Source organism: Pleurodeles waltl, chromosome 5 (genome assembly GCF_031143425.1).
Source record: "Pleurodeles waltl isolate 20211129_DDA chromosome 5, aPleWal1.hap1.20221129, whole genome shotgun sequence".
Classification (NCBI taxonomy): domain Eukaryota; kingdom Metazoa; phylum Chordata; class Amphibia; order Caudata; family Salamandridae; genus Pleurodeles; species Pleurodeles waltl.
This window is the reverse complement of record NC_090444.1, coordinates 1,219,518,683-1,219,542,175: the sequence shown is the minus strand read 5'-3', so window position 1 is coordinate 1,219,542,175 and position 23,493 is coordinate 1,219,518,683. Positions and strand designations below refer to the sequence as shown.

The 23,493-nt window shown below is 43.8% G+C and overlaps 1 protein-coding gene across 1 annotated transcript in view; it reads right to left on the bottom strand.

The window, feature by feature from the left end:
- Positions 1-23,493, bottom strand: part of GRIK2 (glutamate ionotropic receptor kainate type subunit 2) — a 1,513,871-nt gene that overhangs the window by 740,388 nt on the left and 749,990 nt on the right. The window contains exon 9 of the mRNA XM_069235474.1: positions 3,002-3,115. Coding sequence (XP_069091575.1) covers positions 3,002-3,115 — 114 coding nt within the window. The remainder of the gene's footprint in view (positions 1-3,001; positions 3,116-23,493) is intronic.

Here is a 23,493-nt window from a genome sequence, read left to right as displayed (position 1 = left end):
GGTAACTGCGAGCCCATTTGCGTCTGCATTCGCGGTCGCAAATGGAATTACATTGCATTGCGATCCGCAAATAGGATGGGAACACCCCTTCCTATTTGCGAGTCGGAAATGCATTTTGCGAGTCGGTTCTGACTCGCAAAATGCATTTCTACATAGCAAAGTGGCTTTAGCGACTCGCAAATGGCGTTTTTCGCCGTTTGCGAGTCGCTAAACCTTTGCTACATCTGGCCCTATACTCCCTTAGAAGGCAAGTATTATACATAGTACACACACTAGAATGCAGAAATAGCTGTGAAAACAGTTAGAAAACAATGCAAATAGTGAAAATCACAATAGTTAGAAATGGGCCTAGGGGGAACACAAACCCTATACTAAAATAGTGGAATGTGAAAGTCGGTTTCTCACCTAGGTAAGTGTAGTGTGTAGACGGGCACTGGGAATATTAGAAAACACCAAAGGAAAGTAATATAACCCACCCCAGAGCCCAGGAAAGCAGGAGTAAATCACAGTAACTTTCCTAGAACACACAAGAACATATGATGGAAGATTTTGCAAGAACCAGAAGAGACTGCAATACACCAACAATGGATTCCTAGACCTGAAGACCTGTGGAAAAAGGGGACCAAGTGCAAGAAGCACTGAAGAGTCGAGGAGGAACAGGAGCCCCTGCTAACCCGGTTGAAGGTGCAAAAGAAGAACCACTGGTGCAGAAGAACAGTCAGTACTGCACCCAAGAAGATGGATGCAGGTTCCTGGTTGGTGCACACTATGTCCCACGCCGGACGGGTGATTGGAGTCTGGTTTGCGTTGCTGAGTTCTGCCAACAAGCCTTTGCGCATGCAAAGCTCGCGGTAAGCAGAAAATGGCACTGCCCAGGACCAGGAGGGACCTGGTGGCCTCTACCCAGGAGGTGGAGACAGAGGGGACTGTCAGCAACTCAGAGAGCCCTCAGACGACCAGGCAGCGAGCACAGGAGTTCCATAGCATGGGGACAAAGAAGGTGCAAAAGGAGGCCCACACAGCACTACACAAAGAAATTCCATGCTGCTGGAAAACCACGCAGGAGGCTGTGCATTGCAGGAGGGAATTCTGGGGGCCGGAGCTGCGTGGTGTATGAAGAACTTTGTGGAAGGATGCCAACAAGCCTTGGCAGCTGCAAAACATGCAGTGCATGGGGGTACTGTCTTACGTGGGGATGCAAACTCTTATCTCCACCAAAGTTGAACAGCTGCACTTCAGGACCATCGGAAGCACTTCAATCTGCCACCCGTGTTGCTGGATCCACACACTTCTTCAGGAGAGGGGACCCAAACCACCGGTCCTCGTTGCAGAGCGATGCCTGCTGAAGCAGGTAAGTGACTCTTTCGCTTCAAGGGAGATTCCTTAGTTCTTCTGGTGCAAGCTGAAGTCTGGCTGTCCTCTGAGGATGCACAACTGGGAAATAGTTGCGGTTTCTGGCAGGAGCTGAAGATACAATGCTGCAGAAGTCATCTTTGCTTCTTTGTTGCAGTTGTAGAGTTCCTGGAGGGTCCAGATGCAGTTTTGTCAGTAAGAAGGTGAAGTCAAAGACGCAGAGGATTCCTGCTTGAGTCTTGCAATCCGAATCTGAAGAACCACCCAAGAGAGAAACCCTAATTAGCCCTGAAAAGGGGACTGGTCAGCTCATGGGTAAGCACCTACCAGGGGAGGACTCTGATGTCACCTGCTGGCACTGGCCACTCAGATGCTACCAGCGTGCCCTGCCAACTTGGAATCCAAGATGGCAAAACCCACGGACACTCTGGAGGAGCTCTGAGCACCACCTCTGGCGTGGTGATGGACAGGGGAGTGGTCACTTCCCTTACATTTGTCCATTTTCATGCCAGAGCAGGGACTGTGGGTCCCTGAACCAGTGTAGACTGGATTATGCAAAGAGGGCACCATCTTTTTCCTTCAAAGCATTTCCAGAGGCTCTGGGAGGCTACCCCCTCCCAAAATGCAAAAATGGTACACAGGAGGGAGGCGGGCCTAAATAATGGGGCTAAGCTAGCTCAGCGCCATTATTTAATGTTTGGGTATGAGCAGGTGTTAGGGGACCTGCGGACCTTTTTCCAAGGTGGAACACCATGGAAAGAGCCCAGAGGTGCCCTTCCCAGGCCCCAGGGACACCCCCACCCACACCAGAGGGACAGTGGAGGATGGGGGACCCCCATCGCAGGTAAGTACAAGTAAGTAAAGGTAAGTATTTACCTTTTTTTATTAATTGCCAAAGTGGGCCCAGAAATGGGCCCTCCTACATGGCACTGGGTGCCATTGGCATGCCCAGGGGACACTTGTCCCCTGTGCTGGCCATTGGGGTGGTGGGCATGACTCCTGACTTTTATAAGACAGGAGTCATGTGGTATGGTAGGTTTAGCATCAAGAAATGACTCTAGGCTGGTTAGAGTCGTCATTTTTTACTCTAACCAGCCTGATGTCATTTTTTAATGCCAAACCCCCTTCTCCCATATCGCCACCCCCACCTGGCTAACGTCATTCTCCATGACGTTAGCCCACTCTGTGCACCGGATTGCGCCATTCCATAAATTAGATGCCTGGCCGGAGCCTTTAAATGGCGCTAACCGGCGGTATACTTTTTGATGCTAAACTGAGTTAGTGCAGTTTAGCGTTAAAAAGTATAAATCAGGGCTCTAGTGTTTCAATAGTAGCCCAAACAAAATAAAAACATGAAACCATGTGTACAACATTTTTATCAGAGTTGTTTGCTTATATTTGTTTTAGTTTTTTTTTTTTTGACATTGTAACACTTTGCAATGTTTTAGATGGGTTTGTTAGGGTTTTTTAAGGTCATTTTGTAATGATGTTACCTTGTTTTAATTTACTTTGCGCTTGGCGCACTGAAGCTGCTTCTTACCTAGTTTCTGTCGCGGCGCATTACAAGTAATATAAACAAGCGAAGATCAATAGCCATCTGCAATGCACATCTTTACTCTGGAAAGGGAAAAAAACGATAATTACTTACCAAGATGGAGGTAACAACCAATGATCGATTGGATAAAGAATCGGTAATGTTTGCTGGTTTTCCTTTCTGGTTCTCAGTCATATTCAGGCCACTGGCTAGGTCCCAAGTCCCAATCTATAAAATAACATAAGCACTCCGTAAATTGCCTATCAGCGGTGTTAAGGCACCAAGCAAGCGAGCGGATAGGATACAAGTCAGAGCCCCTAACACTTATTATTCGCCTCTGCCGCATGATCTGCTGTCACTGCATTAGCGTCCACTGTACTTGCTTAAAGTATGATTTATTGCACCGAGAAATGTGTCTGCTGAAGTGTGACATTAGGGGCACAATGATACAGCGAGCTCCTACAGTCATTCCCGGTGCTTAATTCCCCATTTAAACTTTCATTCTCCAAGATAAACCACATGTGATAATATCTTGATAGCTGAACGGAAACTCATTTACAGCACTTAACTCGTCGTAAATGGGTTTTCCCTTGCTTTCAACGGGGTGGAAATCAAGAAAAGTGCAGGTGGACTTAAAAAAAATTGAAGTATCGCGACAAAAAGGTGAGCACCAGGAAAGCAAAAAGGTCCAAGTCTCCGCTGCCTTCATGCACGTGGTTGCTTGAAGTGAGACCTATTATAATGACGTGTGATTATTGCTTCACGTAAACAGATATGCACTCTGGTGCGGATGCTTGTTTGCTTTAAAATAAGTGCACCTTGGGATCTGCTTCACATTCTCCACATCTTATCACTTTCCTCAGTGCCATAATAAAGATAAAGCTTCTTCTTTCCAGACACTGTGATGGAATCCTTTCGGGTTGGCAACACTCGTCAACCAGAAAGGGGGGAATGTACAAGGGTCTTGGAATATTTCCAAGATGTGAAAATATACTGAGGTTCCAAACATGCCACCTTGTTGCCCCTTCCAAGAGCCCAGTTACCCTAATATAGGGGTAATCAATATAAATAGGTGAGGTATAAGAGGGAGATGTGTGTGCAATGTTGACTTTGTATTAAGTTCAAAGGCCCAAGGTATTTCTTAGGAGCTGTCACCAGCAATGACGAATGACGAATTTGCCAATTACTAAGGTCGTGGTTTACCAAGGTTGCCTCTTTTTTCTGCCATCATACACTGCTTTCTTCCTTTGCTGCTGTTTTCCTATCTTTCTCTTCCTCTTTTTTTCTACGTTTTTGGCTTTTCACCCTCTTGCTGTGGGTCAAATATTGATGAGGAAAAATAAGTCCTATTTCCAAAATGTGTCCATGCCTACCACCTTGAACCATCAGCACTAACGAAGCACTAGATGTGTCCATATGAACAACTTGAAATCTATAGTCTACAACCACGAGCACCAAAGAAAGCACTGGATGTGTTCATAAGAACAGTTTGAAGTCTACCACTTTCAACCACCAGCAGAAATAAAGCACTGGATGTGTTCATACAAAGAACTTGAAGTCTACCGCCTACAACCACTAGCTCAAATGAAGCACTGGGTGTGTTCATAAGAACAATTTTAATTACTAGGACGTGTAAAAAGGGTGTAACATGCTAACCGTGTATCTAGTCAACAGTGGCTGAACATCCAGTACTACTCGGTAAAGGAAATGGGCACCACTTCTTAGCACTGCATGAGCTAAATATCTGAAAATATACACAACCTTTATAAAACAAACAGCAGTTTTGGGGTCATCTCTGTGATAGGTTGTTTTTATTGCAAAACAATGTCCCTTGGTATATGGAGAGGAGTACCAAATAATATAATTTACCTTGGTGGGTAATGAGAATTTGGCAAAATTCTGCAAATCATGGTTGCTGCTTAGTAGGTACAGGGCGGGAAGAACCTGTATGGGCCAAGAGCCCCTACCCTAAAGGGTTTTATCCATGAATGTTCTCATGTACACCACTACAAGCCAAAAAAGTCCTTGTAAGGTATGATTTTCATGATCCTGCTTTCTTTTACTACACCAACTGGCCACCTGTTTGTGCAGCATTGTCAAAGTTTCTAGTGAGCCTTTGTGCAGAGGTGCACGTCAATTGATTGGTATGGAGGAGACAACTGATGTTTCATACCAGGAACAGAAGGAAAGTTGCACCCATTACGACCACGCCAATCCAGAGAAGGAAAAGGGATAGATCTCAATCAAATTTCATGGCAGACTTTTCATTTTCTGCTCTCAGTTAATACTCAGGAATCAATGCCAGGTCAAGAGAGTTATGTTCTCTTTAGCACTAGTATTTCTATTCTGTATCAAGAGTGAAAGTTGTAATTTGTATTCATACAAAACTACAAGTTAGACAGACATTTTCGAAATACACTCAACTGCACCAACTATCAAAAAAGGGATAATCTGTATTACTGTGAGAAAGTTATGTGCAACTCGGTGTTACATTTGAAGAATAAAAGATGTGTCACCAATAAAGTGATTCATGCCTGTGATCTATAAGATGAACAGAGAGCTGCATAGCAAGCCCTTAACTCACAGAGCCACCTTCATCAATCCTATGGGAGGAACAGGACGATCCAGGTGTGAGCATGTGCATCTAAAATGCCAGCATGTACTAGTGGCTACCTGGAGAGGGTGGATCCCTGGTTAAATCTACCGAACATCACATTTTGTAACGTTAGATCCAATTAAATAAGACTAACTTGGAAATGTTTCTAAAGTTTTTGGAAGACAATGACGTGGCAGAGTATGTGGAGGATACCATTATTTTAAGGCAACCTCTGGCTGAACTCCCAAACTGTTCAAATAGAAAATTCCACAATGGCATACAAGTTTCAATAATGATAATTTTGCCTTTTGTTTCATGTGGTGTCTGTAGAAACTAACCAAACGTCAGTGCGCATAATACAGTAAAACAAATAAAGGTTCTCAATGTGTATATTTAAATAGGAAAAAAATACAAGAAATATATTCTAGACTAAAGAACAATAGACGTTTTGTTGAACAGTTACACAAGGAGGAAAATGCCCCATTGAAAATTCGATGCAAAAATATGTTTACATTAAGTGATTGGATAATGTTGACAGTGGAGAGAAACATCTAGGATTATACACTTTCTTGAAAAGCACTAGATGAAGACAGAGATGCAAACAAATGCTGACAAAAATATCTAAATAGAGTGTGTGTATATATATATATATATATATATATATTTATATTTATATATATATATATATGGTGTTATAGTTAGAACCTAGTTTCTATAAAAAAATTGTTTTTGTTTTACTTATAACTTTAGTGCCATTTGATGACTCTTCACAAAATTTTCAAAAAAACAATGGTGGTCACTTCAAATGCTGTTTAGAAAGTTTCAGGATGATCCGTCAAGTGAGGACCGAGAAAGGGGAGTCCCAAAACACGTTTTTCCCATAGGGATTTTGAACAGTGATACTGCTGAAACCAATGGACGGAATTACACCAAATTTCGCAGAAAGCTAGCTCTTGGTCCAGAAAGAGGCCTTTTTGTTATTTAGTGTAAATCCATTCAGTAGTTTTCTAGTTATCAAATGAAAACTTAAATTGTATAAATAGGGAGGCAGATCCACCTTGGATTCTCCTCAGGTTCTCTGCAAATTTGTTTTGGGGGAAAACCAAGGCTCTGTTTGGCTGGCAGCAACATGACAGAAAAGTTGTGGCAGTCATTTTGTTTCTCACATTGCCCAGGGGGGGAGGTGGCGAGGGGGGGACAGTGTAAAGACATATAAGGGGATCACAATACAGGTATCCTGACGCCATAGTACACATTAGCAAAGAGCTTCCCATTTTTTTTCCGGCCAATCAGCTGATTTGGGGATCCTCCTCCGATCCTGGGGAAAAGCAAGCCCTGATTGGCTTGCAACAACCTGACACAAATATTAACATGTGCATTAAAAAAACCCATAGAAATTCACTGAAAACAACAAAAGATACAGGGTCATTGTAGTTAGGTTGACGTTTTACCTATACAAAACCATAGAAATTCATCAGTTGTAGTTATACTTATAGTTATACTTATCTGAAGAAACTATAACTCATGCCGGAAAGTAACTTTAGGCCAAAAGTTATAGATTCTTAACATAAGTATAACTATAAGTATAACTATAACTGCTGAATTTCTATGGTTTTGTATGGGCAAAACATCAACCTAACCATAATGTCCCTGTAACCTTTGTTTTTTCAGTTATTTTTCCTATAAAGAGAATACCAAAATTGGATAATGTCTTGAGTCCTCCTAAGAGTCCGTGCAAATCAATAAAGGTGTCCAGGTCTATCTATCTATAAATAGAGATAGATATACCAAACATCTAAATCGGGCCATAACTTCATCAGACTCTACCAAACCCTGCCCACAGAGGTCCAATTTATGGTTCTTGAGGCGCTTGAATCAACCAAATGTCTCTGATGCTGCTTTTAGGGATGAGAAAGCCTCAAGAATATGTTGGTCATGTGTCATATGCATCCAGCTCCTCAACTCATGATCATAGGGCTTGAAGTGGGACGCATGCACTTTAGCACTTCAGGGGCTCTCCTCATCATCCTGCCACTCTACCTCTGTCAGCTGCATCAGGCCCGGTTTTCACCTCAGTGCTCTAGGTTGCAATGCCAGTCACAGCAGGAGGAGTGCTGGATGGCAGGGTAGCGCAAGACCTTTCAGGGCTGCTCCCTATATCTCAATGGGGAAAAGCAGCTTGTAGGTGCTGTAGGAATTGGGGTTTGGAAGCACACCCTGTCAGCTCCCAATTGCAGACCAAGAGACCCCTAGGAGCTATGTGGCCTCCAGCTGCACACAACCAATCATGGGTGCCATCTTGGAAGCACTTCAGATGGCTGCAATGGTCCCAGCAGAGACACCAGCAACCTTGTGATTACTCTCAGTATGAGGTCCTCGAGCATAGTGAGGCTTTGCTGGAGATACCCCAGCCTCCACAATCAGGATCAGTGACTTGAAATCCATCTTGCAGGCCTCCAGCACAGAGCCCAAACAGATATCAACGATGATATGTCTTGCCTGGTCTTCTTCCTGGTCACACCCCTCTACATGGATGTTTTTTAATGTTCATGATCTTATTTTTGATGATTTTTATGGGGTAAACCCATTTTTGTCTTCCTATGAAAAGCCTTGTGCTAGTTTAGTGCTTCAATTTAAGAAGGATTGTACTTGCTTGGTATTTCAGACCTGGAAACACAGCAGTAGACAAGCAGCAGCAAACAGGGAATGCAGAGAGAGATGATATCTGGGCAACGGAGGGACAGACACTTACAGTATGTAACTGGTGCTTGGGGGCACATTTCTTTGGGACACTTGCAAAAGATAAGTTGAATAACGGGACTTATATAGAACATGGGGAAGTGAAAGTCAGAGACAAGTAAGCAATGCATATGGGTATTTCAGGTGTGGTTGTTTACTGCCAACTGACAAAACACATTTTTATACTCTTCACACAGAAGAGTGGGCTCCAGGCTTTGATACTTACTGGTTCCATGTCATGAGTGCCCCCTTTAGCCACACTGACATTTTAGTTCCCACAAATGTATCTTGGAAATGGTAATTGTGTTTTAACATGCTGAACAGTTTTTTAAGTGTGCAAGTTCCTATCTCTACTGGGCCTTCATTTATGTCCTTGACAGTGTCATCTTAGCAAAATACATCTGGCAGTCAACAAAAAAAAATCTGAGTGCGAGGCTTGGAAGCTATATCTGACTAAAATCATTGCTATGGGGACCTCCGAAAAGGAAGTTATAGGACTGGTAGGAGGATGATGATGATGACCAGTAGGGGATGAGGATCAGGTTGCAGACCACGCACTAGGACTCACAGAGCCACAGGGACCAAGACTAGAACAACCAAGACCAGGGACATCTAGTCAATGAGGACCAGTGCTGCCAAGTCCCAGGGGGAGAGGAGCAGACATAGGAGGAGAAATGGACAAAGAAAAACAGGACTAGGGGTACTGGGACCAGAGTGAGAAGGATCCGGAGACCCAGGATGATGTGGAACAGGGGGATCAGGATCAAATGGATCAGGGCTTGAAGGAACAAAAGGAGCAGGAAAATATGGGACAGAAGGGCCTGGACCAGCACAACAGGCTGGGGCAGACCAGAGGGACAGGAGTAGCTGGGACAGGAGTAAAAAACTCCAGTGGACAGACCAAAGATGATCAGTATCAGAAGAGCACTGGAAAGAAGAACCAGACCACAGAAAGACCAGAACCACAGAGGTCAGATCAAGAAGGACCAAGCAGCCAGAAGCAAATGGACCAGGAAGATCACAACCAGAAAAGAACAGGCCTAGAAAGACCAGGAGAACCCAGATCAGCAGGACCAGGAAGAATATAAAGGACCAGGACAGGAAGTCCAAGCCCAACAGGACCATGATCTGAAGATCCAGGAGGGTTAGACTCAGAGGACCATAAACCAGGGTGACAATGACTACATGAACCAGGATGACCTGCAAAATGTGAAATAGTAAGACCAGTGCCAAAAGAATAAGGAAGACAGCTGCCAGGAGGACCATTTCTAGGAGAACTGTGAAAGATGGGACCAGGGTCAGATGGACAAGAACAAGGTGAAACCGACAAACTAGTAGACCAGGAAGACAGGTAGGACTATGAAAGGGCAGAAGGACAATGGGACTAAAAGGGCCAGGGAAAATAAGGCTAGAGGGACCAACAGCAGAAGACCCGATACAGGAAGACCAGACAAAGACGTACAGAACTAAGGCCAGGAATATATGGCCCAGGGAGTCATGAGCAGAATAATTAAGAACAGAAAAAATAAGGGGAATAGGTAAACCAGGGGAGCAGGACCAGTATGACTGAGGAAGGAGAATTGTTGTAAAGAGTTTGAAAAGGTCCAGGACTAGGAGCCTGTGAAACAGAAAACCCAAGATTGAGAGGCCAAGGGGCATGAGCACATGGGAATGATGACCAAACACAAGAGGAGCGGAATGAACAGGACCAGGAAGCTTGTTTGTGGATTCCCTGGCTGGGTCAGTTTGACAGTTGGGTTGTTTTTCACCTCACACTAGACAGTGACACAAAGGGAGCTGGGGTGTAACCTGCATTTCCTGATTAGCCATCTCTGCTAGGAGGGAGGGGTGGAGTGGTCACTCTCATCTGAAAGGACTGTGCCTGCCTCTGACAATGCAGACTCCAACCCCCTGGTGTGTGTCTGAGGCCTTGCCTGGGCAAGGCAGGATTTCACAAGTAGGTGTGAGTCCCCTTTGAAGAAAGGTGACTTCAAAGACTAAAATGGGTATAAGAAGGCCACCCAAATCTACAGACTGAAGAAACACTTCTGGAACCAAGAGGAACCTCTCCCGGGAGAAGAGCTGATAGCTGAGGAAGAAGTGCTGCCCTGCCTGTGACTGTGCTTTGTGGAGCTTTCCTGCAGTGCTGCTTCTGCCAGAGTAAGAGAGGCAAAGACTGGACTTTGTGTGCCTTCCATCTTGTGAAGAAATCTCCAAGGGCTTGATTTAGAACTGGCCTCCTGTTGTTTGAAGTCTCAGGGACAGCAAAGACTTCTCTCTGCCAGCACCTGGAGTCTCTGGAGAGACTCCTGCTCTGACAAGTGGTGCCCTACCAAGTCCTAGGGCCCTTGAAAGGAAAGCTGGTGGAAATCCAAGGAAATCGACTTCGGACGACTCCGGACCGACGCCGCTGCTGAATCCAGTGACGCCGCCTGCACCCAACGCCGTGATCTTTGCTGGAACGCGACGCTCTTCGCAGGCCCGACGCCGCTGCAGCCCCGCTGAAGTCCGCGACTCCGTGGAAGTTGCCGCACCACGTCGTGTCCGACGCCGCTCGAAGTGCATGGATTCAACGTTTCGCATAGACGCCTCGATCTCGACTTCGCGCATCGGCTTGTTTTCACTCTTCACCAAAGGTACTGTACCTGGGGGTCTACACAACTCCGTCTCCGGCGCCGCTGGTGTCGGCTTGTTGGGAACGACTCCGTAACGACGCCGTGTTAACATCTCATCGAAGCATTTTTGTTTCTAAACGCTATTTTTGAGTTTAATCTTTAAAAATTCATAACTTGACTTGTGTATGTCGGATTTTTGTCGTTTTGGTCTTGTTTTGTTTAGATAAATATTTCCTATTTTTCTAAACTGGTGTTGTGTCATTTTGTAGTGTTTTCATTGAGTTACTCTGTGTGTTGGTACAAATACTTTACACCTAGCGCTCTGAAGTTAAGCCTACTGCTCTGCCAAGCTACCAAGGGGGTAAGCTGAGGGTGATTCTCTTTTACCCTGACTAGAGTGAGGGTCCTTGCTTGAACAGGACCTGACTGTCAACCAAAGACCCCATTTCTAACAAGTACCAAGAGCAGAGGATCAGGGTGAGGAGTAAAAGGCTCAGTATCAGGGACACGAGGACCAGAATGACCACAGCTAGAAGAATCAGGCCACAGGGCTAGAAACAAAATGGTCAGAAGGAGGAAGAACATGATGGCCTGTACCAGGAGTACCAGAACTAAGAGGATCATGGCCAGTTGGTGTGAACTACTATGGCAAGGAGCAAAGGGACCACAGCGGGAGTATTAAGACCAGATCCAGGAAGACTATGAAGATTAGGAGCATGAGGATTATGGCCAGTGGGACCAGGGAACCAAAATAAACAAAAACAACAAGGGGGCAGTACCAAGGATACCATGTGACTGAGGTTGTATGGCCAAGAGGAGCAGGACCAAAACGACCAGGCTCACAAAGACCCCACAAAACAATCATGACTAAGAGGGCAAAAAAACTGGTGCAATGCCAGAAGGACCATGAGGACAAGGCACAGGGAGAGGAGAACCAGAACAGTCAAGACTAGGAGGACAAGGACTAAGACGTAGAGACCTAAGAGGACCAGGACACAAGAAGCCAGGTGGACAACCGGGAATATCAGGAACAGGCGCTACTCTACCAGGAATCAGATGAACAGGGTGAGGAGGATCGGAAAAATCATGTCAAGGGGACAAGGGTAAAGGGGACCAAGGAAAGTGGGTGCTCTACCAGTAGTCCCCAGAGGACAAGGAACTGATCCAAGAGGTTAGAGACAATCCAAACCAAACAAGCTAGTACTAAGAGCTTCAGGACGCAAGAGGCCTGATGGACTAAGGGAACCAGCAGGATCAAGACCAGTGGCAACAGGGCTAAGAGGTTCAGGGTGAGGAGGACCAGGATAAAGTGACCAGGGCCAAGAAGACCAGCAAGAAACAGGGTGAGGATGGGCCACAACTGGTGGACCAAGAAGGGCCACAATGGCCAAAAGACAAGGTTTAGGATGACCATCACAATAGGACAAGTAATACCATGATGACCAGGACCAAGACGAACAAGTCTAGGATGGCTGGTGCACAAGGTCCAGGAGAAATAGGCCTAGGCAGACTATAATACACAGCCGAACACAATCAGGACCAGTGGACACAAAATCACAAGAAGGACAAGGCTGATGAAAAACAAGAATAGGAAGCCCAATGGACAGGAGGTCTAGGGAGACCATGGACCCATACAACTAGAACGAGAAGGATAAGACCCAGAAAACAAAGGACAAAGGGCGCAGGTAGATCAGATTAGTACCAAGAGCAGAAGGATCAGGGTGAGGAGTAAAACGCTCAGTATCAGGAACATGAGGACCAGAATGCCACACCTAGAAGAATCAGGCCACGGGGCTAGAAACAAAATGGTCAGAAAGAGGAAGAACAGGATGGCCTGTCCCAGGAGTACCAGAACTAAGAGGATCATGGCCAGTTGGTGTGAACTACTATGGCAAGGAGCAAAGGGACCACAGCAGGAGTATTAAGACCAGATCCAGGAAAACTATGAAGATTAGGAGCATGAGGATTATGGCCAGTGGGACCAGGGAAACAAAATAAACAAAAACAACAAGGGGGCAGTACCAAGGATACCATGTGACTGAAGTTGTATGGCCAAGAGGAGCAGGACCAAAATGACCAGGCTCACAAAGACCCCACAAAACAATCATGACTAAGAGGGCAAAAAAAATGGTGCAATGCCAAAAGGACCATGAGGACAAGGCACAGGGAGAGGAGAACCAGAACAATCAAGACTAGGAGGACAAGGACTAAGAAGTAGAGACCTAAGAGGACCAGGACACAAGAAGCCAGGTGGACAACCGGGAATATCAGGAACAGGCGCTACTGTACCAGGAATCAGATGAACAGGGAGAGGAGGATCGGAAAAACCATGTCAAGGGGACAAGGGTAAAGGGGACCAGAAAGGAACTGGAAGATCTAGGAGAAGGGACCTGTAAGGAATGGGCAAGAGGACTAGGCATTCAAAGACACAAACAAGGAGGACCAGAAACAAGAGGATCAATTCTAGTGGGCACAAAACTATGAAGAGAATAAGCATTGTGAGGAGCAGAAAAAGGAAGACCTTTAGAGGGCAAACCGGACCAAGAGTGAGGAATACTAGGAAAACAGGACCTAGAAAATCAGAAGCAGATGCCCTGGCAACCAGAGTCCAGAGAACAAGAAATAAGAGGACCAGGGTAAGGAGGACCAATGGGATCACAACCCATAGGACCAGGACTATTAAGCCATGGATGCCCAGGAGGATCAGGAGCTGGCCTAACAGGACAAGGAACTCCTAGGCCCTGGGGGCAGGATGACAGGAGCCAGGATAAGGTTGAATAGAAGTATCAGGATAAGCAGGACCAGGAAAAGGGCTAGGATGATTGTGGGGCCAGTGGCAAGAGGACCAGAACATGAAGTACCGAGTGGAGCAGGAAGATCAGGAACTAGGGTAGCAGGACCAACCTGATGAGGATCAAAGGGGCAGGACAACAATACAGAGAAAGACAAATTGGAACAGACCAGGACGGAAATGACTGGGTCCAGCTCCAGATAACTTAATAAGGATGACCAGGACCAGTGGACACAGCACCAGGTGGACCTAGAGGACTGGAACCAGGGTGAGGAGGACCAGAATGACCAAAACAAGGTGGACTAGGAGTGCTAAACCTAGGAGAGCTAGGACAACAGGGTCAGGTGGAAAAGGACTCAGCAGACCAGCAGGATCAGGTTGAAGAGGATCTCAGTACCAAGAAAAGGAGGGCAAAGATGTGTCAGTACAAGGGCTAAGCACAGGGCCAGGAAGACCAGTGTCAGGAAAGACTGGAAACTGGAGCTCTGGTTCCAGGAACACAGAACCAGTGTGACAAGGGCTAGTCAGATCAGGGTCAGGATGGGGAACAGGTGGTCCACAATAACACTGAAAAGATGGAATTAGGACTGTACCATAAGGAGGACCAACAACGAAAGGCATAGACAACATAGAAGGAGAAGAAAGACGACAGGGAGCCGGAGGACACTAGGTGATTTTAGGTAATTTATATCAGGCTATCCCTTTTGTTCATGGTTCTTATTCATGCTTCTTGTGCTGTCAATCCCTAGAAACTGCCACTTTTTTTGGCCTGCAAACTAGCAAGTAACAAATCAGAGCATGCAAAGTGAATAAAAAACCTAGACTGTTTTAGTCTGAAATAAGAATGAAGAGTGATAGAGATTCCTCCTGGTGCAGGCACAGTATTCTGAAGATCTATCAGAAGGTAGAGGGACTGCTTAGCAGAGGAGACTAAGGTGGATGGGTGAAAAGAAGAGTGGTCATTGAAATCAGAAAGAGTTTGAGAAACTTGGAGGGCTGAAGTCAGCAACAATGGGTAATAGCTAACATAAGGGGGTCAAAAGGCTGTGGCAATGAGCTGAGTGGAGCTCAGGATCACTAGAAGGCTCCAATGAGCTGAAAATGACTCAGTGAGGGACTCTGAGTAACACAGTGCTCTGAATGCCAGCTGTGATAGCACTAGAACCAAAATCAGTAGTGACAGCTTCAGCACCAGACGAGTTGGCTGCAAAACTGTGAGGACTAGATGAAGGGTGGAGAAAACAGACATGAGGTAGAAGTGTTCAGAAGGCAGATAAAGAGGAACTGAGTGCCAAGACTGGTCAAGTAGTCAGAGTGATTCTGGAACTTTGTGGTGACGCTCCATGTGTGCATAAGCGATGGATGTGTCACAAGTGTGTAGTAGTAAGTGTGTGGTGAAAGCCTATGTGCTGGGGATAATTGAATGCATTTTGGATGGGCCCTGGTTAAGCATGGCACATGAATGAGAGTAGATAAATCTTCCCCAAACAATGAAAGTGTATTGACAGCATCATTATGGCTGGAAGATAGAGGACTACACAATGAAGTGCAGAAGAATGGAGAAAAGTATACCCACAGAAATTCAGCAAAGTCATTATTAGCAAAGGGCTACTGATTAGTTGCTCCTCAGCTACGGCATAGGGTAGATGGTGGGAATGAGGGGTAGGTCAGAGATTTCTCTCGGTAAAGACAACAAAGTAACAAAGCCAAATTTGATGTTCCTGAAGACTTCTTTATGTGCCTTATTACATGAGATCTTACACATTTTGTCCTTTTTTATATACTTCTGCTTGGGGCCAGGACCATTGCTACTGTATATTATAACTTGGGGCCAGGACAATTGTTATTGTTGTGAGAGCTATCACCTAGCACAAAGGCTGTGTCTGAGCATCAGCCCCAAAATGACACATGAAAAGGAATTACCCCCAATTAGTTCTGAAACATTAGACAGCGGATCCATAGCCTGTGTATGGGAAATTATTATAAACATGCAACTGGTCAATCTGTACAGCCACAAGAATGGGGGTACAAAAACTCTCTGTTTATTCACAGAATTCTATTTCTTACCATATTTGTAAGAATGTCAATGAATAAAATATATATTTGATGTAATTTTGTTCTGTGTTGTTGATGCCTATATGTCCTTCCCTGATTTACTGGGAATGCTCCTTCACATTCCAATTACATTCAGTTCACATAATTATAGTCACATTCCTTCCAAAGTAAAGAACACATTATCCATGAGTTGACCATATGGTGGTCATCACTTGACTCATCTACATCCTTCCCTCTGTAACCTTTCTCAGGAAAGTCTTACATGTCCTGAGAGAAAGAAGAGTCAATAGCCATCCGTAGTGTGGAGCCTGAATGTGCTTCCTCCCCCTCCTTGGTGATTTCTTCTTGACAAAAAGAAGCAGCAGTGGTCATCTATAGCATATAGCCCGAGTGTTGCTCAAACTGCAATCTCTTTCTCTCAACTCTATAAAGGGTGACTTCCAAGGAGAATTCCTGATCCCAGGATGCTTGTTTCCGTTCCAGAGAGGGCCTGGACTGGCAATTCGAGCTGGACTGTTCCAATAGGGAACAGGGTCAAGACTGATTTGCATATGGCTGGGTCCAATTTGGGATGGCATGGTCAGCAATAGAACAGTGGATTAAACCCAGATCTGTGACAGGAGGTGAGTGTTTGAAGAGTTTCAGCACTCTGTCCGTCATCCTTTTGTGTTGCTAAAATTGCTCTAAGTGGGAAGTGTATGCCCAGATGTGGGTCCTGTGCTCACTGTGCCACTGGATTCAAGCTTGCCTGGCTGATGAATAGTGATACCCTGAAATCGGTCCCAGTATGCTTGTTTCCGGTCCAGGGATGACCTGGCAGGGCATTTCGGGCTGGATTGTTCCAATGGGGAACAGGGTCAAGACTGATTTGCATATCGCAGGGTCTAAACTGGGGTGGCACAGTGAGCAAAAGATCGATGGATTAAACCTAGATCTTTGACTGGGGGCAAATGTTTGAAATGTTTGAGCACCCCGTCCATCATCCTTTTATGTTGCCAAAATTTCCCTAAGTGGGAATGGTAAGCCCAGACATGGGTCATGTGCTCACTGTCCACTGGATTCAGGCTAGCCTGGCTCATGAAGGGTGATACCCTGAAACTGGTCCCAGGGTGCTTGTTTTCGGTCCAGGGAGGACTTGGCCTGGCAGTTCAGACTCGACTGTTCCAATGGGGAAAAGGATCAAGACTGATTTGCATATGGCTGGGTCAAAACTGGGGTGGCATAGTGACCAAAGAACGATGGATGAAATCCAGATCTGTGACTGGGGGTGAGTGTTTGAAAAGTTTCAGCACTCCATCTATCATCATTTTGTGATGCCATAAATTGGCTTAGGAACAGGCTAATTTGCCACCCATTTAATACTTTGTAAGTCTATTTTGAGCCTGTAAGATGGAGAGGGTATTGTTGGTCAGAAAGTATCACATGTTATTTTAAAAGACTGTCTGTTTTATGGCTGCAATTAAGGAATCTGGCTTATTGCATGGAGTATCTCAAGTTATTATTGGAGGGAATAATCTCACTGTTCTCACACAGATAACCATATATGGTTCAGATCAGAGGATGATGGTACATATCCACAAGTTTGTCTCCTTTTATCTTACACTTTTCTTTCACACACAACGTCTCATGATAATTATTCTGAGAACATATAAAATATTTCTGTATGTTTCCCCAATATGGTATGTGTTAACACCACAACTCAGGGGTGGAAATGAGAGGCAATGGTATTGTCGCAACAAAGATGCATTCTTTATGAATAGCCAACTCTGCAAGAAAACCTAAAGCAGTAGCAGCATTTGTGGAGTAAAACACAGCTCTGAAAAGGGCCTCCCAAGTCACTCTGTCTTGCCCCATAGTGTATTGGAAAGGCATTCTGTGCCAGGTCTACCAAATTAACATTAAAACAGTCAAATATTTAGGACCTTTAGACATATGAGTTAGTTGCATTTAAGCTAGTTATACCACTAAGAGCCTCATGTCACAAAACCATAGTGTATATAACTACAAAATTACTTATCATTAGGTACAAAAGCAATTTCATGAGTTGGAAAATTATTTCAACTCATAAAAGAGCTTTTGTGATCCTTCAAAATTACAAATAGGATGGGGTGAAATAAGCGCCCTCCCTCCCATTTCCGATTGAGAAAGAAAAGAATTGATAGTTTACAAATTCAATTGCTGTTGCAAACCAGTTATGAGCTACTGACCCCCAAGCTGAGGTGGTAGCTTGTTTGCAAAGGGCATCTGCTCCCCTTTAGACTTTCCATTTGGACATCATGCTGCAGTCATAGGGGTGCAGTCCACCACTGCTGTGATTACAGCCAATCACAGAGGGCTGTAAATTGCCATCTGCTTAATGAATATTAATTAGGCACGTCAATCTACGACCCCCTACAATTCGGTATTTTGGGAACCGACCTAATAGCACATAATAGGTTGGTTTGCAAAATACTACGGCATTCTCAAAAAATCTGTACGCAATTTGCAACCACTTTTTAAGAATGTAATAATATTATATTATGACCCTAACTTGCCTAAGGGGATGGATGGCAATTTTGTTTACTTTGTGTTTGCTGTTCTACCTGGTGTAAGTGCCTGTTGAAATCTATGTAAGGCACAATTATACAAAATGTAACCTGTTTGGACAGCATCTGAGTAAATAATAAAGCTTCTCTGCCTTTCTCACGGTCGCTGTCCCAGCTATGTATCCTGCTTGCAATTTAGCCAGCCACCAAGTGAATAATGAAATTTGTTTTCTATTTGCGTGTCTGCTAGACAGATAGTATACATTTTGGGTATTGCATATGGGTCAGTGGCCAGACAAATAATGAAGTTTCGTTGCTATTTCCAAGGCTACCGACCAAATGGTACATAATGTCTGCTATTTAGCCTTAAGCTGAATAAATAGTGACATTTATATACTATCTGTAAGGTCACTGGCCAAATAGTACATAATTTCTGATATTTAGCTAGCAGCCAGGTAAGTAGTGACGTTTTCTTGTTATTTATATAGCTGCCGGCAAAGCAATGGAGAAAATGTACTATTTAGCTAGTGGCCAGGTAAATAATGACGGTTCTCAGCTATTTGCAAGCCTGCTGGTGAAACAGTAAATATTACCTACTATTTAGCCAGTGGCTAGGTAAATAGCAGAGAAAATTTAGGATTTACCAGGCAGGTAACCTAGCTTTTTATCCTGCATTTTCAAAAGCTGTTTTCAAAAAGATAGTTCTTGGTTTGCCTAGAATTATGTAAACTGTAGAGTATTTCAGAACACTCTCTGTGTGTTTGCAACCTTTCAAAATAAGGTTGCAGGTCAGTAAAGTTTAAATGTGAATAATGTAAAGTAAATATAAATGACTAGAACATGCCCTTTACATTTCTAATCGCATAACGTCAACACCATTGTTTTATAAAACCCCAGAAGAATTGTCTAAGTTGCTTGCACAGTAAATCAATATGTCTGTTCAATTTTAAATGGCCTACGGTGAAGCCGAGAAAGCTTCTCATTCCAGCGCGCCTGTTGTGGTCTAGTATGATTTGATATGGGCAGTAGTGATATTGTGTTCCGAGTATGTTGTTTCTCTGTTTTAATGCTGCATGATTAAGTCACAGTTCATTATCACCTCTGCAAGCACAAATCATTGTACAATAGGTTCCTAGAGTGAGGCAATGCAAACCATGACTATTGAATATAAAACGTGGGAATATGCATGTGAATATGCATGTGTCCACAGACTTGGAAAGTTAAGGGGTTAGAGTATACAACATTTTTGATTGGTGCTATTTATGTCCCTGATGTTAAGTTAAAGGACTGTTTGCTCCAAACAACTTTTACCACTTTTTAATGAAAACAGGATTCTGGGGGTGGTAATTTGTGACAGGAATATTTGTGCATATTTGTTGTGTGGCATTTTGTTGTGGTGGTGATTTGTTGTTTTGTGTTAGACTACTATGTTTGTATGCTGCATTATATCAATGTGATTTTGTTGTATTGTACTGCAGTAGTTGGGGTGACGATTTTTGACTATTTTGTTGTGCAGTGCCCTATTATGTTTTAATAATTAATGTTTGTAATATGTTGTTTTGTTTATTTTATTGTGTTATGTTCTATTACTAACTTTACAACTACAACAATCCCACTTAAAAACAGCAAATTACTTTACATTTTCATGGCACACAGCCATTTTGCACTGTCCAAAGGGACTAAATAATGCTGCTCCAGCTCCTCAAGAAATTAAAACACGATTTAACTCAAACCTGTTGCAGACTCTAAAGTTAGAAATCACTTTATGTGAAACAGCCAAAGGAGTCCACTCACTGTACCTCTTATTTTCATGCTGACAGGAGCCCCAACATCCACATGCCTGTATTGGTATTTATAAAGCCAAACCGATCAAGCAACAAAGCTCTGTATATTACTTAAGGGGCTGGGAGACAATTTACAAGATCATGCTCATCAAGTGGGGATTAGACTTTGCATGTATTTTGGTACAAGCAGATTAAGGGCCAGATGTATCAAAGTGTTTTGCGATTGCAAACGATCGCAAGTACTGTATTTTGGTATGTAACAAATCCAATTTGCGATTCAGTAACTTGTTACCGAAGTGCAAATTGGAACTGAGACTACATACAGATTCGGCATTAGGAAGGGGCGTGTCCTAATGCCGAATCGCAGAGGTATGTATGATTGTTTTGTGGCCGTGAATGTGACCCCCCCAAGGGACCCCTTCCCCTTTGTAAATACATGCGGGAAAAAAAATGTAAGAGCAGGCAGTGGTCCCACGGACCACTGCCTACTCTCAAAAAATGAAAAGAAAACTTTTTATTTTTAATTTTTAAACGCATCCCGTTTTCCTTTAAGGAAAACGGGTTGCATTTTTTAAAAAAAGGATTGCTTTATTGAAAAGCAATCACAGACATGGTGGTCTGCTCAGCCCAGCAGGCCACCATACCTGTGATTGTAGCCATTCGCAATGGCTCGCAAATTGCGACCTACCTCATGAATATTAATGAGGTAGGTCCATTTGCGAGCCCTTGTGAAACGCAGTATGAAACTCCCGGAGTTTCTTACATTCCAATAGCAATTACTTAATTGCGATTCACAAAAAATCACAATTAGGTCATCGCTATTGGATAAAATGATACATCTGGCCCTAAGCAATTTGCCCAGAATCACACAATACTGAGTCAAGCACCTGAGGTGGGATTCAAACCTAGGTTCCCAAAGTTCTAAAGGCACCAGCTCTAGCCTTTAGATCCCAAAACATTCCATGACAGGCCATAGATATTGTCATGGATTGTGCTCTTGTTTCTTAGGACTGAGCTCTGTATTATATACTCAGTCGCTCTTTGCCTCTCTGCATTATACCACACATTCAGGCCTGGTACAGGTAAGTTGATTGAGATCTAGTTTGACAAGATCAGCAAGTGCGTAAAGATGACTTGTTCTAATCCAGTAGAATAAGACTTCTAAAGCGTGGAGATAAGGTTCATAACAATCTTCATGAGTCTCTGAGCACTTAAATGCTCCCTATAGGACAATAGTGTAGAATCTTATAACACTACCACACCAGAGGAACTGGAGTGGAAGAAATACAAATAGAGCTGATTATGTTGGACTTTAAGGAAAATAAACAAAGTGACAGCAGCGAAAGTGACGTCGATGTGAGATGCAACCACAGCTGGGCAAAGCCGGCTGGAAATGTGTCATGGAATTGCAAACTGTTCTAGAACCTAGCAGTGCAATGCACCAAATAGATAAAAGGGACAGCCCTTTTGGCTAGTTTGGTTGCAAAGTGTCCTGTTGCTATTTTGATTCTAGGGGGAAGAACTTAACAGATAACCAGTACATGAAGGGAGCATTCCTGAAACGTTTTATTTTTTTCTTTTGATCCGATAGTGTGGCCTCTGTAGCTTTAGAGATAACAATAATAATATTTCAGATCAAAGATGGGAGGAGTAGGAAGTCACTACTAAGAATCAAGGAGAGGTTGCATGAAGGTTAACCGTTCTGAGGCATATGAAAGTTTGTACAATTTGCCTGAAGGTACTGCATCCTGGTAAATTATTTTGCCTGGTTACATTAACAAATAGTTGATGGAAGCTTGACAAAAACTAGAGAGTTTACAAAGGCAACTAAAAATACAATGAAGGTGGATCTTACTGTACTATTTGTGCCTACTGTATTGCACTTCTTCTTTAAAAACAATAAAAATTGGTTTATAAAAACACAAATACAATGGAACAAGGGTGAAGAAAACTAAACCTGTCGGTTAGTAGACAGCTGGATAATGTCCCAAGCATCAAGCCAAAGGCAGGGAAAAGAAGGTCCAAAAAGGATACTTGAATTAAGGATATTCTATCAGACCTGTGGTTTGAACGAAGAGTTGCATAGAGATGGGTAGAAGCCTAGTTCCAATGACCTAAGTGGATAAATTGGGATTTTAATACTGCCCCTCTAAACAAGGACTGGGCAAAGCCAACAGGTCTTTCCTATGCAAAACCTATTGGCTTTGTCAATGTGTTTTAGCCATGCTGTACACCAGCATGGCCGTTGTTCAACATGGCTGCTGTTCAACTTGGCTAAAAGTTAGCGGTGTAGAGGAAGTTGCATGGAGGTGGTAGAGTGGGATGGTGAAGAGTGGAGTACAGTGGAGTGGCAGACAGCGTTGTGTTTTGGAGTGGCATAGTGTGACGTCATGAAGCTTGGCATACACTGGAGTGGCACAGAGTAGAGTGGACTGGTGTATCATATACTGGCATACAGTATTGCAGAGTATAGAGTGGCATAGAGTGCAGTGGCATTGAGTGCAGTGGCATTGAATTTAGCGGCATACAATGCAGCATTGTAGAATGCAATGACATAGATTTGAGTGGCACAGGGTAGAGTGCAGTAGTGCAAAGGTGATTTTTAAGAAACATGTGTGTCTCTGTTTGAAGGTGAGGAAAGTAACCGTCACTTTAGAGTTGGCAAGCCCTGTACTCTCCTGTGACAGAAAATAACACCTAGTAGGAATGTGAAATACCTTTCTTGGGAGACGCAATAGTACATACCTGCTGGCAGGAAGACATGGAGGAGTAATATCTGTCTACTTAGATTGGAATGCATGAGAAGGGAACGGAAAGGAACAAAAGGTGGCCTTTACAAAGAACTGGCATGAGCTTTCCAGACTAGCATGTTTATGGCACACAGTACTACAGTATCCGGGTTCGCTTTGAAACTACGCTGTTCACTGCCATGGTAGTTCCATGCTATGACACTGCTTTCTTCCCATCTTGATATACCCCCCAGAAGAAGGTTTCCGGGATTGTTTTCATCAAAACAATATGAAATGCTGCCTTACAAATGCTGGTTTAGCTATGGTAACATTCTTAGGACTGGGCTTCCTACCGCCAGCTCTGGGTAAAAATCAAATGGGGAGGTTCCTGATGATTGTCTAACAAAGGGAAGGACTGAGGCCTTTGCTTGCTACCCATTTTAATTAAGGAATGGAGGTGATTCTGAATGGTCTGGCCATCTTGCTTCCTATAGTCTCATGCAAATAAATGACATAGAAGGTTTCCACTCTGAAGAGCCAGCTGTCATTTTAAAGTAGACTGGATTGGATTTTTCTGGAGCCCTTACTTGAGTGAGTGGTTGGCACTGCACATAAAATGCTGCACTAAGCACCATGAGAGCACTGGCAGTGAGGTTCTACATTGGGTTTCTGCTCCCAAATAGGATTCCAAAATCAAATTTAGTAGATATTCTTCCAGATGTACTCTATTGTGCATACATTTGCATTAGGTAGTCATTCCAATGCTTAGACA